The 26478-nt window shown below is 28.5% G+C and overlaps 1 protein-coding gene across 22 annotated transcripts in view; it reads right to left on the reverse strand.

Moving 5' to 3' along the window:
• LOC119683993 (twitchin) overlaps window positions 1–26212 on the reverse strand; it is an 83273-nt gene extending 57061 nt beyond the window's left edge. For 11 of the 22 annotated variants that reach the window (XM_038097914.1, XM_038097913.1, XM_038097910.1 and 8 more), the window contains exons 1-18: window positions 26114–26212; window positions 24231–24810; window positions 23666–23687; window positions 19880–20042; window positions 19679–19820; window positions 18375–18510; window positions 17810–18010; window positions 17115–17416; window positions 10856–11079; window positions 10395–10797; window positions 9622–10292; window positions 8092–8373; window positions 7759–7803; window positions 5720–5791; window positions 5489–5611; window positions 5306–5365; window positions 3731–3829; window positions 2990–3304 (exon numbers count right to left, since the gene is read on the reverse strand). In XM_038097914.1, the coding sequence (XP_037953842.1) occupies window positions 2990–3304; window positions 3731–3829; window positions 5306–5365; window positions 5489–5611; window positions 5720–5791; window positions 7759–7803; window positions 8092–8373; window positions 9622–10292; window positions 10395–10797; window positions 10856–11079; window positions 17115–17416; window positions 17810–18010; window positions 18375–18510; window positions 19679–19820; window positions 19880–20042; window positions 23666–23687; window positions 24231–24543 (3573 nt within the window). In that variant the 5' untranslated portion in view covers window positions 24544–24810; window positions 26114–26212. The remainder of the gene's footprint in view (window positions 1–2989; window positions 3305–3730; window positions 3830–5305; window positions 5366–5488; window positions 5612–5719; window positions 5792–7758; window positions 7804–8091; window positions 8374–9621; window positions 10293–10394; window positions 10798–10855; window positions 11080–17114; window positions 17417–17809; window positions 18011–18374; window positions 18511–19678; window positions 19821–19879; window positions 20043–23665; window positions 23688–24230; window positions 24811–26113) is intronic. The other 11 variants (XM_038097923.1, XM_038097908.1, XM_038097911.1 and 8 more) reach the window with 10 other exon arrangements.
• Window positions 26213–26478: the final 266 nt, after the last annotated feature.

Below are 26478 nucleotides of genomic sequence, written 5' to 3' on the forward strand. Positions count from 1 at the left end.
GTTGACAAATTGTTTAAAGGTAATGTCATTGATTCTGTGGAAAAAACAAAATTATCCACTTTTACAGCCACTGCCCCACGTATTTACGGTCCACCAAAAATACATAAACAAGGAATACCGTTAAGGCCTATAACTTCGTGCGTGAATGCACCTTCTCAAAAACTGTGTCAATACATGGCAAAAATATATTGAAAAATCTTACAAAAGACTCAATATACAACATTAAAGATGCTATATCATTCAAAGAAAAAGTAAATAACGCGTATATTTTTGACGATGAGAAACTCGTATCCTTCGATGTAGTATCACTTTTTCCTAGCACACCAGTAGATTATGCATTAGAGATTATCAAAGAAAAATGGTCTCAGATTGAAAAGATCACAAAAATGAAAAAAGAGACCTTCATGGAAATACTCAAGTTCCTACTAAAAGACAACAGATATTTCAAATTTGAAAATAAAATTTACAGTCAAACAAAGGGTTCACCAATATCACCAATAGTGGCGGATATAGTAATGGAAAACATTCTAGACAAAATGATGGTTAAAACATCTAATAAACCACGTTTTTTGACCAAATATGTGGATGACATATTTGCTATAGTCAAATCAAATGACGTAGAGAGTATCTTGACCATATTAAATAATATACACTTTAGAATTAAATTTACAATAGAAGAGGAACTTAATGATAAACTACCTTATTTGAACACAATAGTTATAAGACATGATAACCGGATTAAATTAAATTGGTATCAAAAACCAACGAATTCTGGACGATACATTAATTTTGACTCCCAACATCCCTACCATGTAGTGCGTAATACTGCACTTAACTTAATCAGACGTGTGTTAAATATCAGCGATTCAATTTTCCATAAGGAAAATGAAGAAACAATTATTGGTATTCTAACCAAAAATAATTTTCCAATCAACATTATCAAATCCTTGTTAAAAAAAGCAAAATCTACTGAAAGTAAAAAATCGGAGAATGAACCCAAAATTCATGTATCAATGACGTACATACCTAGCTTCTCCGAAAGCTTTCAAAAATCAAAATGCTTCAACAAAACGACGCATAAAGTAGCTTTCAAAACCACAAATACATTAAAAAATTGGTTTAATAGAACAAAAACTCCAGTAGACAAGTTAGACAAACATAACTTGGTATACAAAATTCCCTGTGGAGGTGACGGAGCCAACGTATGCCAACAGGTATATGTTGGCACAACAAAAAATAAATTAAGAACGAGAATCGCTGGACACAAGCATGATCTAAAGAGTCTTACTACACCTCTGGACCAAAAAACAGATCTAACAACACATTGCATTAAAATGAACCATTCTCCCAACTTCGATGAGGTTACAATTCTACACCAGGAGAAAAATTACAAACGCAGGATGTTGCTAGAAATGTTGCATATAATTGACGTTCCAGATGACCAACAACTGAACTACAAGAGGGATACTGAAGGCTTAGCGCAAATATACAGATCACTAATCAAAAATTAATTGCATTTAAAATTAATTAAATTTAGATTTACTTTTATTTGTTTTCATAAAAATAAAAAATTTTCTTTAAAAAAAAATTTATTTTTCGTCTGACTATAACAACACTGGTTGTTATTCATTTTTAAAAAATTAATTTCCCCTTTTCATATCCTTTTGTTGAATTATTATTTGACTTTTGACATTTAAAAATTTTCTTTATATGTAATTGTATTTGTTAAATTTCAACAACAACACTGAAGATTACATAAATTAAATTTGTGATGTTTTATTTAATTCAAAGTTTGTTTTTATTTATTTTATATAAAATACAAGTTATTATATAAAAATTAAAAATTAAAAACCACGACCTAAAGCCCGGCAAAAAAATTTCAAATATTGTGAATTAACGAATCTCCTAGTAATATTCTATTGACAAACATATGATTTTGTTGAAGTTTTAGAGAATAAGGCAAGTTTTCAATATATATTTAAGTGTTAGATAATTAAATTATCATGTTAGTTTATCATTGAAATATAATAATAAATTTAATGACAACGATAAGTCCACAAAGAAAACTTGGCAGATCTAAAAATCTTCTAGAGATATTTTTCAAAATGGATTTTAGGAGTCGTTCATTAAAAGAACATCGAGACCGAGGTTTTCGGAAAAAGGTGAAAAAGTTACAATCGATTTCAGTTCGATTTGATTGAAAAGTGAAGACAAAAAAATACCTCGTTAAAAGCTGTCGTACAAACTATCTGACTAATAATAAATCAGATTAAATTTTGTTACTTAATCTTGGACTTTCATTTACATTTTAAGTTTTAATTTAAAACTAACACTTGTTATCATTTAACAAACCTGTAAAATTAATTTGTTAATTTAATAATAAGCTCAGGTATCTATCACATGAATTTGTACTTAAAATAGTTCAAATATTTTTGAACTGTTTTGCTGTGAGTTTGGAATTATTCGTTACTTTTATCTTTTATCTTTATATTCTTTAATGTGAACAATTGACATTTTTTAAATTGCTTATCATTCTCGCTAAAATCAAAAGCTTCAAAACTATATAGATATTTTCTAAGGCATGCAGTATCTGAATTACTTGTCTCTTATTTATTGACTAAGTATCCATTAATTTTCCTTTTATTTCTCTGTCATTTGAGTCCACATTTCACAGTAATATTCTGTTTAGCGTTCACTTTATGGCAATACTAATTAATTTACTCTTTATTATGTTAGTTATACAATTTATTTGAGGTCACGTCCTCCGCATATACAAAAGACAACCGCTTGTTTCACACCATACCATATTAGCATTGCATGAAACTGATTAACTAAAAAAAAAATGGGGTCTATTAATAACTTATTTTTTTTTTATGCTCAAATTTTGTTTTTGTAAAACATATTTCATCATTTTTACGTAAGATTACTACTTAGATTCAGTACTACACTTTAATTCGCATCACTTATTAGACAAAAACTTTTTACTAACCTTCGGTAAACCATTTATCAATGGTTCATCTTCTGCTTCTTTTTTAGCTGCTTCAATGATTGGTTTCTCCATTTTATTTGGTACATCTAACTCTCTACTAAAATCGGTTGGTACAAAATCAGACTTTTCATATTTTTCCAATACTGGCCTTTCATAATCTGGAATTTCGGGTAATTCTTCATACTTAGATTTTGCTTTTGGTTTGGTCTTTGCCTTTGCTTTGGTAGGTTCTGGCTTAGCTTCTTCAACAGGTGGAGGGACAGATGTTTTTCTTAATTTCGGTAGTTCTTCAGCAGGTTTCGCCTCTTCTATAATCTACATAATAATATATATTTCGATCATACTCTTTGTGTAAGGAAAGCAATACAAATATTAAGGCTTAAGGCGTAAGTGAGCTTGTCACCCATTTCAATACTATAAGACCATAATATTGAAAGTTTCTTCATTTATTGCAGACAAATAGATAAGAATAGAGAAAGCAATAGAAATAAGCGCAAAGAATAGAGTTAGAGTTAGAGAAAAAATAGATCCAGAAAATTTGCTGAAGCTGCTGTATACTGAAATTCAATTAAAAATGCATATAAAAATTGATTGTGTTTGTGTATCTTTTAAACACAGTTCTTGTCTCTATTAGCTGTCACAATAACGTTGTTGCATCAACAATGTTTAAATAAGACTGAACACAATTAAATTTTATAAACAATTTTTTTCCTAATGAAATGGAGATAAATATGATCTCACCTTAGGAGCACGTCTCTGTTCGGCCGGTTTTAATTTAGGAATCTCTTCCTTTATTTCTTGTGGAGATTTATTGGGCTCTAGTTTTTTGGGCTCTGCTTGCTAAATTTTGCAACAAAATACAAGTAGCATTAACAACAAATTTAAAAACATGTAAAAGTTCAACTAAAATATGGTTTTTATATATCGCATACAATTTACAGTCTTAAGATAGGATGCGATAAAAATATTTGTTAAAAAATAAGTGTTTAGAAATTTTAACTTTAAACTTTTATTTTCCTCCTGCTGCAAAGAAGTTAGTAAGGTTACGATTATGATTTATCATTCGTGTTTATAGACACGATTTATGCTAACTCATAATAATACAATGATCCTTTTGAAATATTAAAACAAAAGATGTTTTACTTAACCTTAATTTAAAAATATCTGAATCTCTGATCATATCAATAATCAGCGATTGTTTATTATTGTTTATTTATTAGCTGGCCATAGGCCACTTTTATAAAATAATAAAAATAAAAAATCCTTTATTGCTGGTTATTAAATAATTCTATATTTCGACTCTCTTCATCAGGAGAGTCATCATCAGGAGCATGTTCTAATAAAAATAAAAATTAATAATATCACATTCCATTCTAATTGTCAAGTTAATTATTCTATGTGCAATATGGACAATTGTCCATAATACAATATGCACAATAGAATAATTAACTTGACAATTAGAACGGAATGTGATATTATTAATTTTTACTTTTATTAGAACATGCTCCTGATGATGACTCTCCTGATGAAGAGAGTCGAAATATATGATTATTTAATAACCAGCAATAAAGGATTTTTAATTTTTATTGAAATAAAAGTGACCTATGGCCAGCTAATAAATAAACAATAAAATCATTATAGAATACAGGTCGATAAACAAATTTTAAGTTTAATATTAAATTTATTTTACAATTAAATTTTTCTGTAAATTGATAAAATATAAATTCAATACTGTTATATTTGGTATCAAAATTTTATATTTGCCTAATCAATATTTTTAAATTTTCGGTAAGCTTGAGTGGTTGTTCACAAATTGCTTAGTTTTTAACCAAAGCTTATAAATCTATAAGACACCACTTATTTAATTTGCTTTGTATTTTTTGCCCTGGTGTATTTCAATTGAATTTTTTTAACAAATATTGTATATATATTGTATATGGATAACAATAATGTCTGTGTGTCTATTTCTAGTTCACTATCTACATATTTAGAGCTAGTGCTACTTAAATTGATTTGTTATAAATTTAGTCGCAAGATTTTTGAATTAAAATCAACAACTTCCACATTTCCGATTTATGGTCATTTTTACTTAACATTAGAACTCAACACTTTATTCGTATGCACAAGTAGCGCTGAATAAAATCTAATTGGTCTAAAGCTTACATCAACAATATCGTGAGCTGCAAGTGATACAATCACAATACAAAACATGTGAGTTTTTCTTACCTCGTTAAGAAGCATACAAATATAAAAGGATTTAAATCTTAAACATATATAGATAAGACTTTTAATAAAAATACTTTGCTTTTATATTACCTCAATACTTTTCTTTTCCACAACAGAGGAACGCCGCGATGCACTACTTGTCTCCTCGATCTATTCATACAAAAAACAATACACTATAACGCCCATTATGCATTATTAAACTACATAAAAACTACATAATACAGTTTTCATGCTTAAAATACACATAAAATATATATAGTTTTTCTCACTTACCGCCAGAGATGAACGCCTTGAAGATATTTTATTGTCAGTCGTAACCGTTTCTTCAGATTTAATAACTGACGTACGGCGCTTGTCGATTTTAACTTCCTCTTGAGCAATTGTTGCCATACTCACCTAAATAATTAAATACAAGTATACAAATAGTTTTCAAATTTTTTGCAAAAATAATGTCAGGAACAATCTTTGGATTATTTGAAGTGCATATAATATAGCATGTATTACCTTTTCGTCCTCTCCGTCAAATGAAGGAGAATTCGAATTTTCGAGGTCCGAATCTTGAGCAGGTGTTTTCGGCTTTGTGTTTTTTGGTGTAAATGAAGTTGTTTAGGAATATGCATATTTGTGTACATGTGTATGGTAAAAAAATTATTATTCATTGTGTATATAAATATATATGTGGGACATTTCACGTGAAAAAGGTATGTTCTCCGGTTTTTGTTTATATATAATGATATTGTGTACGTGCCTTAGTAAGTATAAATTTTTTGGAAGTGTTGTTGAATTATGTTCAACTGCTCTTTATGTAATAATGACAAAATCTCGTAAGGATTCAGTGTACAATAACTTTGCAACAGTTCGTGGTATAATATAGATCATTTCAATTTACAAATGAAATAAACCCTGATCCTAAATAAATACTTTCAACATAATTTTTAACGTTAGTTTTTCTGAAATGACTTATAAACATTTGTCGAAAGTACTGAACTATCGGATTTTTATTCAGTATATATAAATATCTAGTTGAAATTTGGTATGTAAAGTTTTATATAACATTTGATATACTGCCAGCTAAATTGATATACACACTTGCTAAATTTATTTTATATCTCTCTAGTTTTGTAATAATAAGGACTTATAATATAAATTAATGGCGCAACATAAATTCTTACAAGAAAAACTTTTAAATTAGTTTATAGATTTTTTAAAAATTATTTTTGCAATATAAATAATAAAAATTGTTATAAAATATTAGTGATGGTCGGAGATATATGCATTTTGACTACTCCATCTCCATATGAAATGTCCCATACATCAAATCTAACGATTATTATACTTTAATCTTTAATTTTAGTTTAAAATTAAAATTTAATTACATAAAAAATAAAATAAAATATGAAAAAAATGTGAGATATCTTCCAAAACCCATATTCATTCACAAAAATTCGATAAAAAATACGTATCGAAATGCTATGGTCTTTGCGGTGTTGCATAATATAACCCTCTTCATCTATTACATATCATGCAATGCACCCCATTTCTATTTCTCGACGCTATTTTAATTTATCAATCTATCTAAATTGTATTTAGAAGCGCTAATTCGTTTTTTGCTTACAAGCTCGTTAAAGTTGACGTGTCAGTGTATTTAAAAATATGATTAAATTAAAAAAAAAAATTTGAAGGCAACAGAAATTCCTACAAAAAACTAAATGTGTTAGAGGAATCTGTTCTTCAAAAAAAATTAAAACTAATGGTTTGTAAGTGGATATGAAGAACATCCAAAAACTTCAACCAGAAAAGTACAGGATTTAATATGAAACATCATCGATAGACCGCTCGAAAAAGCTCTAGGTATTTTATATGGCATAATAAGCAATATTGCATATCAGCAACATATAGAGCGTTTTAAAAAGATAAAACGGATTTTGTAAATGAGATTTAGGTCCTACTCAAAACAAAATGCATTACATTACCTTTAATTAGGCACTAAAGTGACTTCATGGCCAGAAATGGGTCACGATGTCTGCATGACTTTTTTGAAATGCAAAACAAATTTTGGTGATCATTTACTTTCAAGCTCCAACTCATCCAGAAGTTAGTGCCACACTTATTTCGAATACTTTCCATTGCTTAGAAATGTCCTCAGTAGAAAACGACATCCATCAAAGAAGACATATGATGCCTTAGTGAAGACATTGCAGATATTTTGAAAAACCAGTACAGAGATTGGGTATATAATTTGGAGGATCGTTAGAATAAGTGTATTGAAGTTGAGGGAAATTATACTTAAGAACTATTATTTTTATAATCTAAAATTTATTTCTATTGAGTGAACTCATTAATATCCGCAAACTAGATAAACAACCATGTACGTTTAGAACTAGATTTTTTTAATTCTTGAAAAAAAATAAGTAAGCATTTGTATCAAATTTTTGGAAATAGAGTAGTATAGTGATATCTCGTACAATACAATATAATAATAGCATTAAATTATCATTTTAGTCAGTTATATATAAATTATAACCTACTAATAATATTCTTACCTTACGTTCCACTTTCTTTACACCAATTTTCTCGATTTCATGTTTCTAAAATAAAAGAAATTAATTAAAGTTATTGGAGGTTGTTTTACAAAATATGTGTTAAAAAAATTATTCTAAAAAATATGCGAAAAGCCAGTTGCAAATAAAACAAGCAAGCCCTAAGGAATTACATTTCCTTAAGTTTAACGGCAAACGCTCGGGTTATTAATTATCTAATATTTTGCCTAGATTTGTATTTGTCCAAAAGTGAATTTTCGATACATATAAAGCATTTTAGAAGCAGTTTATAGCCAGTTTAAGCCGGAATCGATTTGGAAAGTTTTGTTTTCTTACCTCTGCGTCGATAGTTTTTACAGTTTTTTCTTCATTTGTTTTGGGCTTATCTACTTTTGATGCATTTTTTTTGTCTTCAACTTTAGGTTTACTCTCTTCTTTTGTTTTTAATTCATTAGTTTTGCCTTTTTCTTCAATTTTTTTGCTGTCAGGTTTTTTAGCAACTTCTTCAATTACTGCTTCTTCTGCAGGTTTTTCATTATCATTCTGAATATTAGTCTTGTCTTTCTCAATTTTCTTTTCCTCTAATTTTTTGTTGTCTTGCTTTTCAGTGATTTCCTCCTGCATTACATGTTGGGGAAAAATTTATTTGTGTTTATATCGGCGGAAAAAAAAAAACATTTGATATGATTTATTGTACATAGAATTCAGTCAACCCCATCTTCCTGGTGTACGGCCATATGAGCAACTCAAGTTTTTGAATTGTGATTTTTTGAATTTTTATTAAATAATTCGGTGTTTTAACCAAAGGATTTTCTTAACCTTAGACAAGTAGAATATTTTCCATTTATTAAGATCGGTAAACTTGCAAACACGATATATGATATTTTTTTATTGTTTGTTTTGTGCAATTTATCAATATACATGAATCATAACATTTAAAAAAAAAACAAACATTTTATATAATTTCAGGATGATTCGGGTTAATGATGGATTTTATCATCATCTTATGAAAATAAATATCTTATATCTTAGTGCATAATTATGAAATCCGTAAAGGATATGCTAATGTTTGTTTAGAAGTGATCCTTTTCTTTATAAAACAACAAGTTTTTCATATGAATCACATGTGGAATACGTCATATACTGTTAAGACCTTCAACTTTTTTCATTCATAAAAGTCTATAATTTTATAATTCTAAATATAAAAGTCTATAACGAAAAGAGTATGCAAATTCATTTTTTGATGACATATTTATCAATAATTGCATATTTTCCTGCAAAATACAATACGAATATGGAAAAATACCGATGAAAAAAATAAAATTGGAGAATTTCGAAAAATCGTTTTAACATCCAATTATTGCTGAAGCTATTTGAGAAGAAATAGCATCAAAAACGTTAAAAATAGAACAAAAAACACCACCTAAAATGCAAAAATGGAAATATCACAAAATCTTCCGTATATACATACACATTTTCAATGTCAACAAAGAATTATGCGTAACACCAAACATCATCAAGACATCAAAGCAGTTTAACGATATAACGATGTCTTGAAACAAGCCTTCACAGAAAAGCGCCAGTTTTATGAAGTATTCAGGCAAAGAAAAGAAATGTCAGACACAATTAAAAATTTCAAATTAAATTTTAAATTTCGAATTTTTTGTCCCATCTAATACCAGGTCTGTTCCACGAGCTACTCGTAGTAACTTTGAGTAACACTGTGTATACACAAGTGCGTTCCACCAGCTACCATAATTTTCGTGTGAATTTTTACTTGTGTTTTACTTGAGTTTTACTACAAATAGCTCGTGGAACAGAGCTACCATTTATTTATTTTAAAATCAATAAAAAATTTTTCATTACCTCAGGCTTAGTTTCCACTTCCTTCTTTTCTTTTTTTTCTTCCTCCTCCTTCTTTTTTTTGTCTTTCGGTTTTTCCACTGTTATTTTGCAAACGGATTCGTCTTTGCCTATATCATTGCTTACAATAACTTTATACACTGACGTGTGTTCTTGCTTCGCTGCATTGTAAGTAAGACGAGCAGTTGTTCCATCAAATGTTGTTGTGATGTCTTTAGTTTCTTTTATCAAAGTAGTTCCCTTGTACCATTCTATTTTGCATTTGCGATCGCTTTGCTTCAAGCTTATCAGCAATTCAAACGTTTTGCTTTCCACAACTGTTTGATCAACTAGTTTTCGAGCAATTTGTGGCTTACTCGATTTACGATCCTCTTCAGGGATATCAGTTAAATTAACAATTTGGGATACTGCTTCACCTTTTTCGTTGCTAGCAACAAGTTTATAAGAGCCTTTATCGCTATTTTCAACTTCGTTGATTTCCAATTTTACAGCAAACTCCCCTTCTTTTGTTTGTTCTACAATGTAAACATGTCGCGCACTTTCTTCAACAGCATTTGTCTCCTTGTACCAAGTACACTTAGGTTTGAATTTCGATGCCACCATGCATTCAATCAGTACTGTACGTTTCTTAATTATTTTAATTATTTTAGGTTTATCTTTAATCACAGGTACGACTAAAAACCAAAAAAAAAAATAGAAAACATTAAGTGATTATAGAGGTACCTATTTTTATAAGTTATTTAAACTTATGGAAAAATTAATAGTTTTTTACTTACTTTCAATGTTTAATGTTAGATTGGCATTTAGTTCTCCAAGCAAGTTTTTAATATTGCATTTATAGAGACCTGAATCTTCGAGTTGGGGATCTAGTAACTCCAGTTTAATGTAGTACTGATCACCACGTTGCTCCATAGACATTTTTATTTTATTGCTCTCTTTTATAATTTTGTCGTTACAATACCACACTATATCTGGTTTAGGATCCGCCTTTACTTTACACTCCATTATTACTAATTTGCCATTGTTTTCAGAAATAATTCGAGGCTTTTCAACAAATGTTGGGCCTTCTCCTTCTGGTTCAGGTTCAGCCTCAATGTTTAGATTTAAGTTAGCATTCGATTCTCCATATTCATTTTGTACATTACATCTGTATGTACCGCCATCTGCTGCGCCTGGATCCTGTGATTATATTTAATCATTTTACTGAACAAATTGCAATGAGTATAACTTTACAAACCTTTATTTCCAGAGTAAGCTGAAATGTATCCTCTTCGATTATAGTCGTTTTTATTTTATTCTTATTACTTTTTTCAACAATATCCTGACCTCTGTACCAGGTCACTGTTGGCTCGGGTTTCGCTTTACACTTACATTTCATCGTTATCAAAGTTCCAGAGTCGTTAGGTATAATTCGTGGTTTTTCGATAAATGAAGGTGCAAATCCATCAGCATCATTAGCGCCTTCATTATGAAATTTTATATAGATATATATTTATAATATATTTAAATATAAAAGCCATAAAAAAACAAGTTTAATAATGAGTTTTAAATAACTTATTCTTCGTAAGCTCAGAAATTTGCAATGAAAAAGCGTATCAATAAGGCATGGACTTAAAGTTTATAATAATTAATATATTTACTTCCAAAAAACATGAAAATTATTAGTCCTAGCATTTATTAAGCTTTAATTGTTTTAACTTATTTTTGCATAAAAATATACTTATTTGTACAATATTTTTTGAATATAAAATTTTTTGTAATGTTATTGAAATTATACAGACGATAATCTTCTGTAATCTTCATTAAATTCTAAAATTTTAAGCAACGGTTTATTGTGAAAATATACTTTTTAATTAAATTAATTAATTAGGTAATTAGAAAATAGTTATGCCATATTTAGTTTCATTAGCTTCTACTGGCGTTTCATGATATTTTATGACGATGACATTTGTATTGAGAAGACTTAAACAGTCATATATAAATTTATTCTATAGGAGCTGAACACTGGTTCAGTAAACCCCCACACGTATTACTCAATATCTATGAAGTACAATTCAGCAATAGTAATAAATTAACAAATAGTATAGATTGTACTATTTATATATAATAAAGGATGTTTAAAAAAATGAATAAATTTATTTGTACCTTGTGTGGTATAATTAATGTAGATATTATATTACGTGTTAATAACAAAATAGAAACATCATTTTATTTATAATATTTAATATTAAATCAAAATAGTTCATTTAATGAAAATATGTACACTATTCTTTCATTTATTTCACCAATTACACTACCAATCGATGCAAGACGTAAAGTAAAGACCTCTGTCGAATTAAACCATAAAATTTCTGTAAACCTAATGGCCTCAGTCGATTAAGACCTATTGTGCATATTTTTTCAAACCTTAAGTTTATTAAATACTATATACTACTATTCTTTTATTTATTATTATTATTTAATTATATATTGTGTTGTATTGTGTTATATTATACAACTTTTACATTTTGTCATGGCTTATATTCACCAATATTTTCTTAAATTTACAGGTTCTTTGGATAAATCTCTTCGTGGTCGTTTTCTCTACGTCAAGCATTTTCATATTTTCAAAAAATAGCTGGGGATTCTCTTTAAAGCTGTGCTGTATTATCTTTATTACCAGTATTATCTTTATTATTAATTTTTTTCTATCGGATTTTTTTCATTGCTGAAGAGTAAGAATACTTTGTGATTAGATTTGTATATACATTTTGTTGTGAATTTTATATGTATGTTTTTCTGCTATATATGTTATAGAGAAAATCTATGTTATAGCTGGTTCTTAATTCTGCTATGGTTGTGTCAAGCAATTCAGCAAATACTATGTCAGCAATAGTATGTGCCAGAGGATTTCCTATAGGCTTACGAAAAACTTGTTGATAAATTAGGTTGTCATTTTTTGCATCACTCTTGTCGTAATTCACATTTTACATTTTGGAATATTTTCTGTTCTTTTAAAATTTTTCATTGCCTTTAACTGCTAATTTATTGGTATGTTTGTTTATAAAGAAAAACAATTAAAAAACAACACTCCTAGAAAAGTTGAAAGCTATCCAAAACAGCAAAATAAAATATATTAGAATAGACATAAATTCACTTTTATCTATCTTTTTTTATTACTATATTTTATTTAGTATTATTATTATTTAATAATAATCAGAGTTCGTATCTGCGTACCCATGAGCGGCTCATTTTGGCTCATTCTGCTCACGACTCATGAGCCGGCAAAAAACTCTTTTCATACGATGGCTCACGCTCACGAGCGAGCCCAACTCACGAGCAAGAGCCGCCAGTAAGTTATAAATGGGCTCACGCTCGTGAGCAAGAGTATGAGCTGCGGCTCATGAAATTTCATGCACCCAATTTAAGATTTTATTATTTTTTTTGTGTGAAAACATGTTATAAAAAAAGATTTAAAATCTTAATAAACTTGATCTAACTATAATATGATTGATTGATTGATTGTTTATTTGTGGAAAATAATAATATTTTATAAATTTGTTTTTCAAATTCAAATTATTGTTTTATATTGTTTAATATAAATAATAATAAGCTAAGTTAATTTCAAATAATATATTTTCACATATGACATTTATAAAAATAAATAAAGCAAATAAACTAATAAATCGCTTTTTATTACACAGTTGAGCTCGTGAGCTCTCGGCTTGTGAGACCTCATGAGCAGCTCTTCAATATAAGCAACGTGAAGGCTCACGTTGGTGAGCAGCTCTTCAATATGAGCCAATTTTAGGATCACGCTCATGAGCCAATTTTGGGTTCACATAAGAATTCGCTCTTGCTCATGAGCCTGAGCTGCTCATGAGTGATCAAATACGAACCCTGATAATAATATTGTTATTATTCATGTTGTTTAAGGCTTATGTGTTGCAAAATGAGAAAACTGTTGGCGTTTCGAACTTTATTCGACTGATAATGAAATCATATGTTCATCATGTAGTAAACACGTAAATTACAAAGCTTTGAACAACAAAAAGACCGCTAGGCACATGCACAAAAGTCCACCACAATAACAAGACAACAAGACAACGCACAGGAGAAACCAAGCATATGTAGACCAGATCTAGGAAATGTATCTGTTTTATTCGAGTAAAATGCACGCATTTAAGCCTCACCATCGACTGACTTCTTATTCTTGTATTTACTTTACTGTATCTTACAAGCTTTACCTACAAAGTTGAGTTTACGATATGACTAAGCTCCTTCTTAAAATAGCTTCATACACATTATATTTTATATTTCCTAAACTTAAAAACTGTAACAATTAACGTCTCGGCGCATATACTGCTGTTAACATAACGTACTACCATTTCATTTTGTTCCATCCGCTCTGATCTGTAAAGATGATAATAAAAGTGTTTTTTCTCTTGATGTGATGGAGTTACTTTAGAATTGAAAGATCAAAAATGTAACACATCCGCATTCCTGCTTGTGCAGTCTGAACAGTAGCTACTGTTCCTACGTTTTACCTAGTTAACATGCCAGTTAATAGTCGCATTTTTCGATTGAATGATCAATTATTCCGTATTGAATAATTTTGAGATTAAATTTTTTGTTTGAACTTCTTCATCGTGTAATTCTGCTGGAGCTTTTCACTGTATATTTGGTGTAAAACTATACAAAGCCACATATTTTATTATAGCAGATTATACTGGAAAACCACCTTAAATGCTCTTCTTTACTTCTGGTTTAAAAAATTGTATAAAACGCTTGAAATGAAGCTTTTGTTATGCGAGTAAGTTGTAAGTTACAAAGAGTGTAAAATCTGCCTGAAGTAACCTGCAGACTATAGACACTTACTAAAATTAAAGGATAACCTTCGATAGCAAAAATTGCCGATATTGTTGTTATGGTATCTTTGTATTAGTTGGAAATATTTTATTAACAAATGGAAAATTTGAAAATGCATTTACGAAAACTAGCCGCATAGAATCAAATAGGTGAGCTGCGAGGTCAAAATGAAGACAAATTCGCAAAACACACAAGCGGTTCCTGTAACAAAAATTTACAGGGAAAGCAACACACTAAAATTTATCGGGTTTAGAAAACATATATCGTCTAGTATAATAATTAACTTCTTATCCAACCAATCAATGTATCTTAAAAATTATGAAATACACACTTTTCAAAACCAACCTCTCCTAAAATTCATAAAAAACATAATAAAGACAACAATAAACCGAAAACCACAGACCCCACCATAACGAAACAAAAATAATTTTCAGTCTACCTTATATTCCTAAACTCATCTCAATAAAATATAAACAAACATCTCAATAAAACGATCACCTACAACGTAATTGCCTATAAATCAAAAGAAATAAAATACAAATATATGTAGGAACAACTAAGGGAACATTAGGAGTCGCCTAAAAGAACGATATCAAAAGTAATAAAACATACAGCAGACCTCACCAAAGTAAAAATAATAGATAAATATGTAGTTCGCAGCAAGCGACACTAGAGAGCCTTCATACTTAAAAAAGTTTAAACAAAACAACGAACAGGAAAAAAGGACACCGACAAGATAAGCGTGACCAACCTGGTACTCCTATAATAGAAAACATGTGATTATTTTATAATATAAATAATACCAATTTGATGTTTGTAAAATCAGTTGCAAGAGGACATCAAAAACCTTCGAAACTTCGGGGTTATTTAAGTATAGACCTGAACTATGTAAAATAAATAAAATACAAAAACTATGAATTAGTATATCATATAAGTTTAAAAAATCTTTGACAAAAACTCAGCAAGTATAAATGGAGTATATATGCAAAGATTATAAGCATAAATATGAAACATCAGTTAACTTGCTTGTTCAAAACCAGACAGAATCAATGATATGTTCGAATTAAAGAAATGATGAGCAAAGTATTGTAAGATTGATCTTAACTTTAAAACTTTAACACATTTTTAAGCTTAAGTTTATTGCTGTAAGCATAGGTATATATGAGATAAATGAGAATGAACTCGAACTTAACTCTAATGCTGCGTTTAACTAGCACTAAATGACTCTTTTGCAATGAATCACTTGAAAGTATTTACCAAAGAAGATTTTATAAAACCTTCTATGGCATTTACATTCGCCATTCTCAATAAGAATTTCCCATTTTGCTTAACAGCTGATTTATAAAATCACATTTGTTCAACAAAAATGAATTCCGAAACTAAAAAAATGATTGTTGCTTAATAACTGAGTTTGAAAAATAAAATTTAAAGATTTTGTTAGTATATTTACAATTAGTAAATATAAGACAAAATGTCAACAGCAAAAAAATGTCAACAGCAAAAAAATGTCAACAGCAAAATATATATATGTATATATATAAACAGTTATAAACAATTTTCGAAAAAAGCTTTTACAATAAGGGACCATAACAATATCATTAAAAAAATAAAAATCACCTTATAACTGTTATCATTCGCATTTTAAAATAAAACTCAAAATATAATAATTAAATTTGCTCAATATATATTCATCAAAAATAAATTACATATCCGCCTTTTATTTTTTCAAGCTTTTTTCAAAACTCACAAATAACTATTATTTTTGCTTTCAAAATATAAAATTCAAGAATAACTTTTATTTTTGAAAACAAAATATGACCTACACCGCGTGCCTGATATTTTTAAAAACAAAAATATATAAAATGCAATTTGCATGTAAGGTGTATGTTTTTGTAATTTTATACAAAATACTGTTAAGGATCGAGAATGTATTCTAACAGGAAAGCAAAGCTGTAGAACAGATAAAATAATTTTCAGCATTAATATCTCCGTTAGAGATGGGATTTGTCAAAACAGCAAATAAAAATACGAAAAATTCTGCAAATGAAAGGTTGCGAATCGAAAAAACCCGTAACAATTCGCAATATATAAAAATATTATATTATATAAAAATATTATCGACGAAAATAAAGTTTGTGATAATATTTTATGTATATTATAGTTTTCCAATACTATAATTTATTGTATATTTTATCACAGATGAAACATCGAAAAGTGCATTGATCAGAAAACATTATCACTGGCAACACCTACCCAAGTACAACCCGCAATATAATGGTTTAAGTCCCGCCAAAATTGAAATGAAAATTATAATGAATATTAATAATACATTATGCTCTCGATAATCCGGACAATTATATTCGAAAGTTCTGGATTACCGAATATTCCGAATTATCGCTGCATTTTGCATAGTGCTTACCGGTTAAATATTACATTTTAATAAGTTCTATATTTTATAATTTATTTTTTTCTGGCCAATACAACCCTTTTAAAATATTACTCGTAATAATATACAAACTCTTCTCAATTTTTAATTTGGTAACTAAATTTAGACTTAACTGATTTATAGATATATGCTTAAAATTGTATAATTCTTATTATGAGTATGTTTAATTGGTTTAATTAATGTTTAACAAATATCTATGTACCTTGAAAATTGAGGGCAATATTAGCGTTACTTTCACCAAACATATTAAAAGCATTACACCGATAATTTCCACCATCTTCCTTTGTCGGATTTTGTATTTCTAATGTCAATATGTATGTATCCTTAGATATTGCCTTACGAGACATTTTCATTCGTGAAGAACCATTAATTTGTTTATCAGCGCAATACCAAGTTATATCTGGTACTGGATGGGCCTCTAATATGCATTCCATGATAAGAATATCTTCTTCTTGACGAATAGTTGGCTTTTTTGGAAAACGAGGAGATTTACCATCAGGAATTCTGAATTATATTCAGATGGAAAAAGAAAAAAAGATGTTTAAAGAAAAATTTAGACAGAATAAGAAATAACAAAAAAAATCAAGACCAAAATATGAATAAAAACTCAAAGAATCAAATAAAGGGTAACAGAAAATATGTTTAAATACGAATTATTTTAGACTTATATTACCATCATTAATATACGGACGTATCGAATTCTCGGATACTCGAGAAAATGTACAGAATAAAGAATAAATGGATATGCAACTACGTTCATAATTGCATTAAGTTAAGTTGAGGACACCGAAGTCCAAACATTTGTGAAACATACTCAACACATTCTACTGATTGTTTTAAAATAATGGATAACTTGTTGAGTGTTTTTCATATATTGTACAGTAATTTGTTCCTTACTTTTTAGAACCACCTTCAAAATTTAGATTAATTGTTGCAACACCTTCTCCAATGTGGTTTCGGGCTCTTGCACGGTATTCCCCTTGATCACTTGATATAACCTTACTTATTTCTAAGCGCGCCATATGATAGAGTTTTTGGTCCAAAGTCAATGTCATCTTATAACGACCACCTTCTTTCAATTCTTCACTTCCGTGAAACCTTTACAATGCACATAATGTTACATACGAATTACATATTTCATTTTACAATAAGAACGGTGTTAAAAGTAAATATATAAACAAAAATTTTATTAACCTGTTTTCATTAAAAGCCAATTATAAATTCTTGAGTATATATGTATATATTACATTGGTTAACTATGTTTTATGTATACATACAATTGAATTCTTTTTAGGCGTGAGAAATTTAAATTTGTTTACTTTTGCTAACAAAACTAAGTTAATTAAAAATCAAGTTAGCAAAATCCCTGTACGAATTTAGTATTTTAAAAGTTCTTTTTTTTGTAGCTTCAAATGCAACTAAAAATACAACTCTCTCATTTTTAAGAAACATTATTTCGTACCATACAATGTTTGGTTTTGGATCTCCAACGCATCTGCACTCAAAGGTAACATTTCCGCCATCTTCACTTTGATGAATAACAGGTCGTTCGGTAAATGTTGGCTTTATACCATCATCGGGAACAGGTGCTTCGTCGCCTAAATTTCAAGGTACAAACGGTTTAAGTACAGATATAATCTAATGCGACAAAATCATTTGCAAAGGATATATACATATTATTGGGAAAAAATTAATAATACGTTCATACATTTATAAAGTTGTTAATTTTATAGTTAAAAAGGTGAGCAAAAGCTCGTACATACAATATAGAGTTTATGTAGAATTTACACTTTCGGTAAGATCTCTTTTATACGATAACATTTAACACAAGCAGTAAAACCCCTTTTATATATTTTCTTCTCACTGCATTTAATTTTTTGAAATATTGAATCTAACTTTAGTGATTTATTGAACAAATAAAAATGAACTGTTTGCATTATTCGCCATCTCAATTTCAATAATTGTTTATAGTGGATGATACAATTAGTTAAATAATTAAATTATTTAAAGCATTTTTAAATAGATATCTGCCAAGAGTGAAAAAATTTAAATAAGACTTATTATTATTTGACTAGTTATTTTCAATATATTAATGCTTTGATGTGATTGCCTTCTTATATACAGCAACATGAAAACAAGCTTAGCATTTCAGCAACTATTTTATTTACAAGATTGTTCTTTTCAACATTAAATTTAAAGTATATTCAGAATATGCCTGGTACACTGAGTGATTCCACTTAAGAGATTACTTATTAGTCTTAAAAATGCCTTTATGCATTTAGATTGTTTTTTGTTGGTTTAATTATTTAGTATGGGGACGCTGTCCTGAGACAGTCTTGAAAATAATGTCATCAAAGACATTAAAATACATTCACAAACTCTTTCTTCGTTATTTTTTTGATCAGTGCTTCGTATACAGGTATAATTAAGTGCAATGCTTGAATACGAAATAATCGATCTATTCTGGCCTCACACAAAAATTAACCTTCGAATATTAATCCTTATAAATCAATCCAGTGCGTCCAGGTTTATAAAAACTATTTTTTAAAATAAATTATAAGTAAAGTTCTAATTGCGTTAAAATATATGCGAGAGCCGCTGTATTTTGTGAGGAGTTAATGAATGAAAGCACCTTAAGATATATCTATAGTTTTCCAGCGCTTGTAACAATTGTAACAAAATCACAAATAGATGTTCATAAAAATGATATGCATTCACACTTTTACTTTAATTACAAAGAAAAAGGAAGTGTTGCACTTTACTTACTGTCAAAATTTAGACTTATTGTTGCGTTGCTTTCACCTAACTCATTTTTTGCGTTCACTTTGTATTTGCCAGCATCCTCAACTGTAACATTTTTAATTTCCAGTGTTGCAAAATATGAGTGCCCATCTTTGTCAATAGTCAACTTTCATATTAAAAGCAATTGAAATGCGATATTAGAAAAATGATATATTTTGTTATTACCTTATGTCTTGAAGTTTCCTTAACTGCTGCGCTATTGTGGTACCAAATAATTGTAGGTTTAGGATCTGCATTTACCCTGCACTCAAATAGTAATCGTTTGCCGTCATCCTCCTGTCGGATAGCCGGCTTCTTAGCAAATGTAGGCGCAAAACCATCAATTTGCCTTGAATTTATAAATTAAATTAAAGTTTTTAAGTTTTATATATTCAATGCAATGCACACATTAACAAGTTCATGATTAGTACTCAAATGAAATTAAGTGTAAGAACATTTTTTATACGTCTACAAAGTCAATACAGCGTTTTTAATAAACAGAATCAAAAGTACATAAGGTTGAGTTAAAGATTAATAGTTATTTTTTTATTAAATTATTTGTCATGCATGTAACAACGATCAAATAAATAGCACCAACTCGTCGATTTAAATACTTCGTTTTTTCCCAACAAAAAAGTAAGGTTTTATGCATTAAAAAAAATATATATATTTAAAATTCTAAAACCTTACTCTACGATTACCATAAATAAATTTTATTTAAACTTCTATATAGTTAAGCATATTAAGTTTGCTCTTTTTGTTACAACATTATTTCAAACAGCAATCAAAAGCCAATCTGTACTTGAATGACTTCATAGGTAGTATGCACTGTTCTATCCATCAATCATTTTCTAAAGTGTGAGTATTTTCATGTTTCCTTGCATCTTATTGAACAACTGATGAATGGTGTACTAAGAAAGCACTTTCGTCCAATGATCTACACACTAAAAATTTTCTCTTTATTGAAGAAAGAAAACAAAGTTACTTCCTGTCAGGAATTAAAACAATATCACATGGGGTCCAATAAAATTTATGTTTCAATCCTACACCATTGCGTAACTTTGGCTACTACATTGCCTGTTTCTATGGGAGTTTTAAAACCGTGTATGTAAACCAAAGAAAGCAAAGAAAAGATAAGAGTTACTCAAAAAATTGTGTATAAAGGAAATACAGTAGTTTTCATTTAAACCGAAATTCTATAGACCAGAAAAAATGGTTCGCAAATATTTACTGTTTGTAATTAAATTTACCAATATTTTTATTGCATTCTATAAATTAACAAAATTTTATTTAGTTTATTCTCTGGCCATACAACTGCAATGAAATTAGATTGTTACGAATTCTTCTATACGCTTCGTTAAATTACAACAAGAAACTGCTATTGATTGTGCAATCGACAATAAGTCTTTTGTGCTACCAATTGATTTTAATTTCGAATTAAGGTTAAAATAACAAATCTATAGAATATCCCAATATCAAACGGTAAATTATAGTCATCCTGAACAAAACCGTACAGTCACAACCTGTTTTCAACCAAAGCTTCCAGCTTTGAAATTTCTGGTCTACCTTGTTGAGAAAAGTGAGACTTGATTCTAGTTGTTATGATGATCCAATTCTATAATGTAACAGTTACCTAGAGCTAGTTTGTAAAAGAATAAGTCAATAATGGCAACAATTGTAATCTCTAGTTGATAAAAGTATATTTAATAAAATTAGTACTAAGGTTACTGTAACTCTTATTCAGTACTTGATTTCGCCGAACAACTCTACTGACTTTTCGCTCTGGAAAATAACATATATGCAATATTTGACGTAATCAAATATGGATAACTTAGGATAAATCAAATGCCCAAAAGGTAGAATTGCACGCTCATCAGTTTTCCTAGACAAAAATATGGGGAAAATATAAAAATATGGAAACTATAACTTTCAATTACAATTTTGAAACCTCTGAACAACTTACTTTAATTACAGAACAGCAACTGTTACTTATGATAAGGCTTTAGTAGCCGTAAGCAACATCGTCAAAGATTGAAAAAATAAATGGCGCATGGAATTCAATCAAACCAGTTCTTGAAACTGAATGAAACTTAGTTTAAGTGTGAAACTACATTGAAAAGCGTAAATTAAAAACAAAATGGCAGAACTCAAATTGAAATGGGAACAATGAAAGTATCTGGTTTGCAGTGATCTGCTGTATCAATGCAAAACTAAATAAAGCAGTATGGTGTTGTAGCATACAACACGAGGGACAAAGTATATTGCAAACACACTTAGGATTATTTTAAAGTATATTGTTACAGTTACAGTTTCTTATAACAGTTTTATCCTTAAAGCAGACTATCATTTTTGAGTGTCATTCAAGAGAGAAAACTTAAGAATGACATTCAGCTTTCCGCCAACATGCTGTAAATGATAGCCTGTCACCCAAAAACTTGCATTCGTCATTCAAGAGCATATTTTTGCGGGGTTTCACTAACACACTTACAGCTTTCGTAAACAGCTATTCTTCAAAAATTTTGCTTAAATAACAACTTTTGAATGTGAACATGTCCAAGTTCTGTCGCTAGAATAAATTGAAGCAAGAGAGAGCACAACTTGGATGACGTTCAAAAATGATATTCTGCACCGCGCTTAACTGTCTTCTTGTTAAAAACGAATTCTTTTCTTGTCAAAAGATATTTTATTGAGCTGAGCATCTGCTTGAACAGATAACGGCGTTGTATGTGTTGTGAGATTTAATTAGATTTCGGTTTTTTTATTTACACTCTGTGTTTTGTGATTTATTTAAGTCAAAGCAGTTAAAAACAGTATTTTGCGTAGAACTGCGTTTGAATGCTTTTTTAGTATAAGTGTGGCAATACTTTTTTTTTTTTTCGTTTGCTTTTGCTATGCAAGTTATTGTTTACTGTGTATTTTGTTTTTATAAAGCGCACGCGAGTTACAATCTATCTACCTACTAGTATAGACAAAAACTTAATAGAGGAGATTGTCCTAAAAGATTTATTTAAATAAATATCTGAAAAAAATCTAACTCATTTGTGTAAAATTAAGCATACAAATGTGCAATTGAAATATATTTAATTAAAGATTTGTTAAATAAGCCAAATAATAAATACAAATATCATAGTAACTAAACCGGATTGTTCCTAAATAAATAAGTATAACCTATGTGGCTATTAACCCAAATTATTGTTATAAATAGACGAACAAAATTATGTAGGAGGTTATTCTTACGATATCTTTAACCGAAGTTAAATCTAATAACTTAAATATTGTAAAACAAATACTCTTGTGATTTAAAATAAAAAATAATATTAAATAAATAAATAAATTTTTGTTTATTATTCACCGAACTGAATAAAACCTTTAACTCGCGCACACTGGACGCTATGGAAGCGGTAACACAAACTTTTTACCTTTTTGGGATTAAAAACTTTTCAGTGCAAAACGCGTATTTTTTACTAACACTTTTCAATTTTTTTATCGCACTTTATTTGTATCATTATCGCTCGATTTTGTTCACAATATATTTAAATCGCATATGGTAGTCATGTATATATGATTATTTTTCTAAATATTATTTTTCTCAGTGTAGTAAGAATAAGGTATTTTATTCAAGTCACATCATTTTGTTTTAATTTATTTAAAACCTTTAAGGAATAAAAAATATTGGTGCTATTTTTTTTTGATGAATACTGCATCTAGTACACATATGCTATTACTAATTTTAAATGCTTTATTAACTTACCCTTCGCTCTTGATTGATATTTTATTTTCTAAGCCACAAAGCATTAATAAAAAAAAGCATTAATATAAATTGGAAATATATATAAGTAATAAGCAAATTTCAGATAACAATCATACACTGAGCAAGTGTATAGAAATTAGGCTTTTAGAAAATTACTTTAGCAGAAAAATATTTTTAAAATTCAAACAATTCGAGCATAACAAAAGAATCTATTTTCTTACTTTTCTTTGGGTTCGTCCGCAGCTATATTATTTTAATATGAAAATAAATAAACAAATTAATGTATTATATATTGTGCACGAACATTAGATGTCATTTAAATTTGTACTTAATATTTTGGATATAAGCAGCAGAAGACACAAAATATTGCAGCTGTTACACAACCTAATTTTGTGTAATTACAATACTTGTAATTAATAAATTAATATTAATTAATATACAATGACAGCTTCTCTGATACTATCTATCAGCCTATCTCGTAATCAACATTTTGTTAATGTTATTATATATAATAAATTTTGTCTTATTTCCAAATTAAGAAAATAAACAAATTTACATATAATTAAAAAAAAATCTATTAAAACTACTATAGTTTTTAAGATATGACTTGTTGCTAGTAATGATTTTTCAGTAATAGGTCTCAGCCATATGTAAAATTTAATTAGCTGCATGTAGATTACAACATGTTTATTATTATTTTTCTGATAACTAATTTTCGAAACTACAATAATATGTAAATTTTTCACCTTATTAGAATTAAATTAATGGGAAAGAAATGTGACTTACGTGTAAAATTTAAATTAATTGATGCTGATACTTCGCCCGATTTATTTTTTGCTTTCACTTTATAAAGACCTGCATCAGTTTCCACAACATCATCCAGTTCTAATATAACAGTGAATTTATTATCCTCTAAAGGCTGAGTTTTAAATTTTGTTCTTTCATCTTCTGTGAGCAAATTGTCAGAGCGATACCACTGTATGTCTGGTTTAGGCGATGATAGCAATTGACATTCAAAAATCAATCGATTTCCATCATCTTCTTGTCGTAGCTGCGGTTTTTTTACAAAACTGGGGGCGAAATCTTCAGCAACCCCCATGTCGAGATCTTACGCGTCCTGCTTCAATTACCAACTGTGGTTATAAAATAGAAATTTATAACGATTCGTGGCAACATAGAATACTTTATACACTAAGCAGCCAAGCTGCGCACCTGCAGGAGCTTAAATGCTTTTAACTGTAATATCTTGTCTGCTTATACGAAATATATTCAATCAAACAAGTTCTGCGATGCACTTTGTGTGCGCTGTTGTAGGTTTAAATGTGTTTATGGATTGCAGTGATTATTTTGGTGCTAATTTGTATGCCTGCAATAGAAAACACATTTTTTGGAGATAACTTTATAAAATATTTACGTAAATTTAATGTTTACAATTATATATAACTCGATTCACATTTTTCATTACGTGACATCGATAGCAAACAATTTTGAAGAACAATTTGAAGAACAAAAAAGATTTCGATTTATTTTCATGTGAGTTCTTAAGAGTAAAATAAAAAAATTTTAATTTTCCTGTTATAAATAAAAAATATTTAATTCTTATTCTTATTTTTATTTTAATTGCTTTCTTTCTCTTTCTAAAAAATATAATATGGACAAAATATAATCAAATTATTTGTTACAGACATATTAATGAAAATTAATTCCACATCTGAGCACAACGAAATGGAGGTTGTAAAATATAATAGGTCTTCAAGGCTCTACAAGGCGTCTATTCTGGTCAACATATTTTAACTGGTCTTATTATCAGAGTAGCGTTTAAAAAGAGTGTAAATGTTATTCGAATGTTTTTAAAATACTTTTTTTATTTTTTTAAAGTAAAGTTTGTTCTGTTCTAAAAAAATTATATTTGAAATTATATTGCGCATGAGCTGTTCACATTGTGGGAAGTGAAATCCGATAACTTTTGTATTTTGTATTTTTTATTTTTATTTTATATCTTCATATATATATTTTCCTTCTGGAAAACTTTTCACGCAATACACTTAAATAAGGGGATTTGGGGAGGTTGGCTAAAACATTTATTTTTAGTGCAATAGACTATGAAAAATAATAGATATAAGAGAGGAATAAGAAAATCAAAGCATGTAATTGAATATAAATATTTAAATGTGAGTAATTTTGTGCTTAGATTTAAAATTAGCACATTGCATACTATACACTGATATTTTTTCATAGAGACCCTTTATAATTATAAAATTTTAATTTAAAATTAATTATTTCACAAGTTTATTGAAAGATAAAAATGTTTTTATGTAAATATATTTATTATCACAAAATAATATATGCATTTAATTTTTAAAAGACATTATATTTTTGCTTTAACAATTGGATGGATACTTATTTATAAGATCCATGCATACATTTTTAAGAGATCACTTAATTTTTATTTTTATATTTTAATTTATTTTTGTTGTTTTTGTTGTTTTTGTTGTTTTTGTAGTTATAAAAACTAATTTACACAACTGTTCTAATTTTAAATGCACTTATCATCTCGATAATTATAGGATTTCCATAACCACATAATTATTTTATTATTTCTTTCTATGATTCGATTATTCGAGCAATTCTAAGCACTATTACAGTGATAAATATTATGCAAAACGTACAAAACAACAGCAGTTCGCAACACAGGTTAATTATTTTTCCGGTGCATGGGAACAGATACCTCACGATTGCGTTTAAATTTACTACTAATTTTAAATTTCGAAGCAATAGCATCAGTAGCGGCAGAGAGTTGCTGTTGCATCAAAAGATTTGTCTAAAATTTTTTGCCTTAGCTCTTTGTTTTTGCTATATTATTTATTTATTTATATTTTTATATGAATTCAGGGTGATATATTCTTGTGTGCAAAAATACGTATATGAATATAAACGTGTTTATAAAAATAATGTCTGATACATATAAAAAATATTTAGATATTTTTAGTTTCATATGATTTCTATTTTTTAGAGAAAATCAATTGATCATAGG

This window comes from Teleopsis dalmanni, chromosome 2 (assembly GCF_002237135.1).
Source record: "Teleopsis dalmanni isolate 2A chromosome 2, ASM223713v2, whole genome shotgun sequence".
Lineage (NCBI taxonomy): Eukaryota > Metazoa > Arthropoda > Insecta > Diptera > Diopsidae > Teleopsis > Teleopsis dalmanni.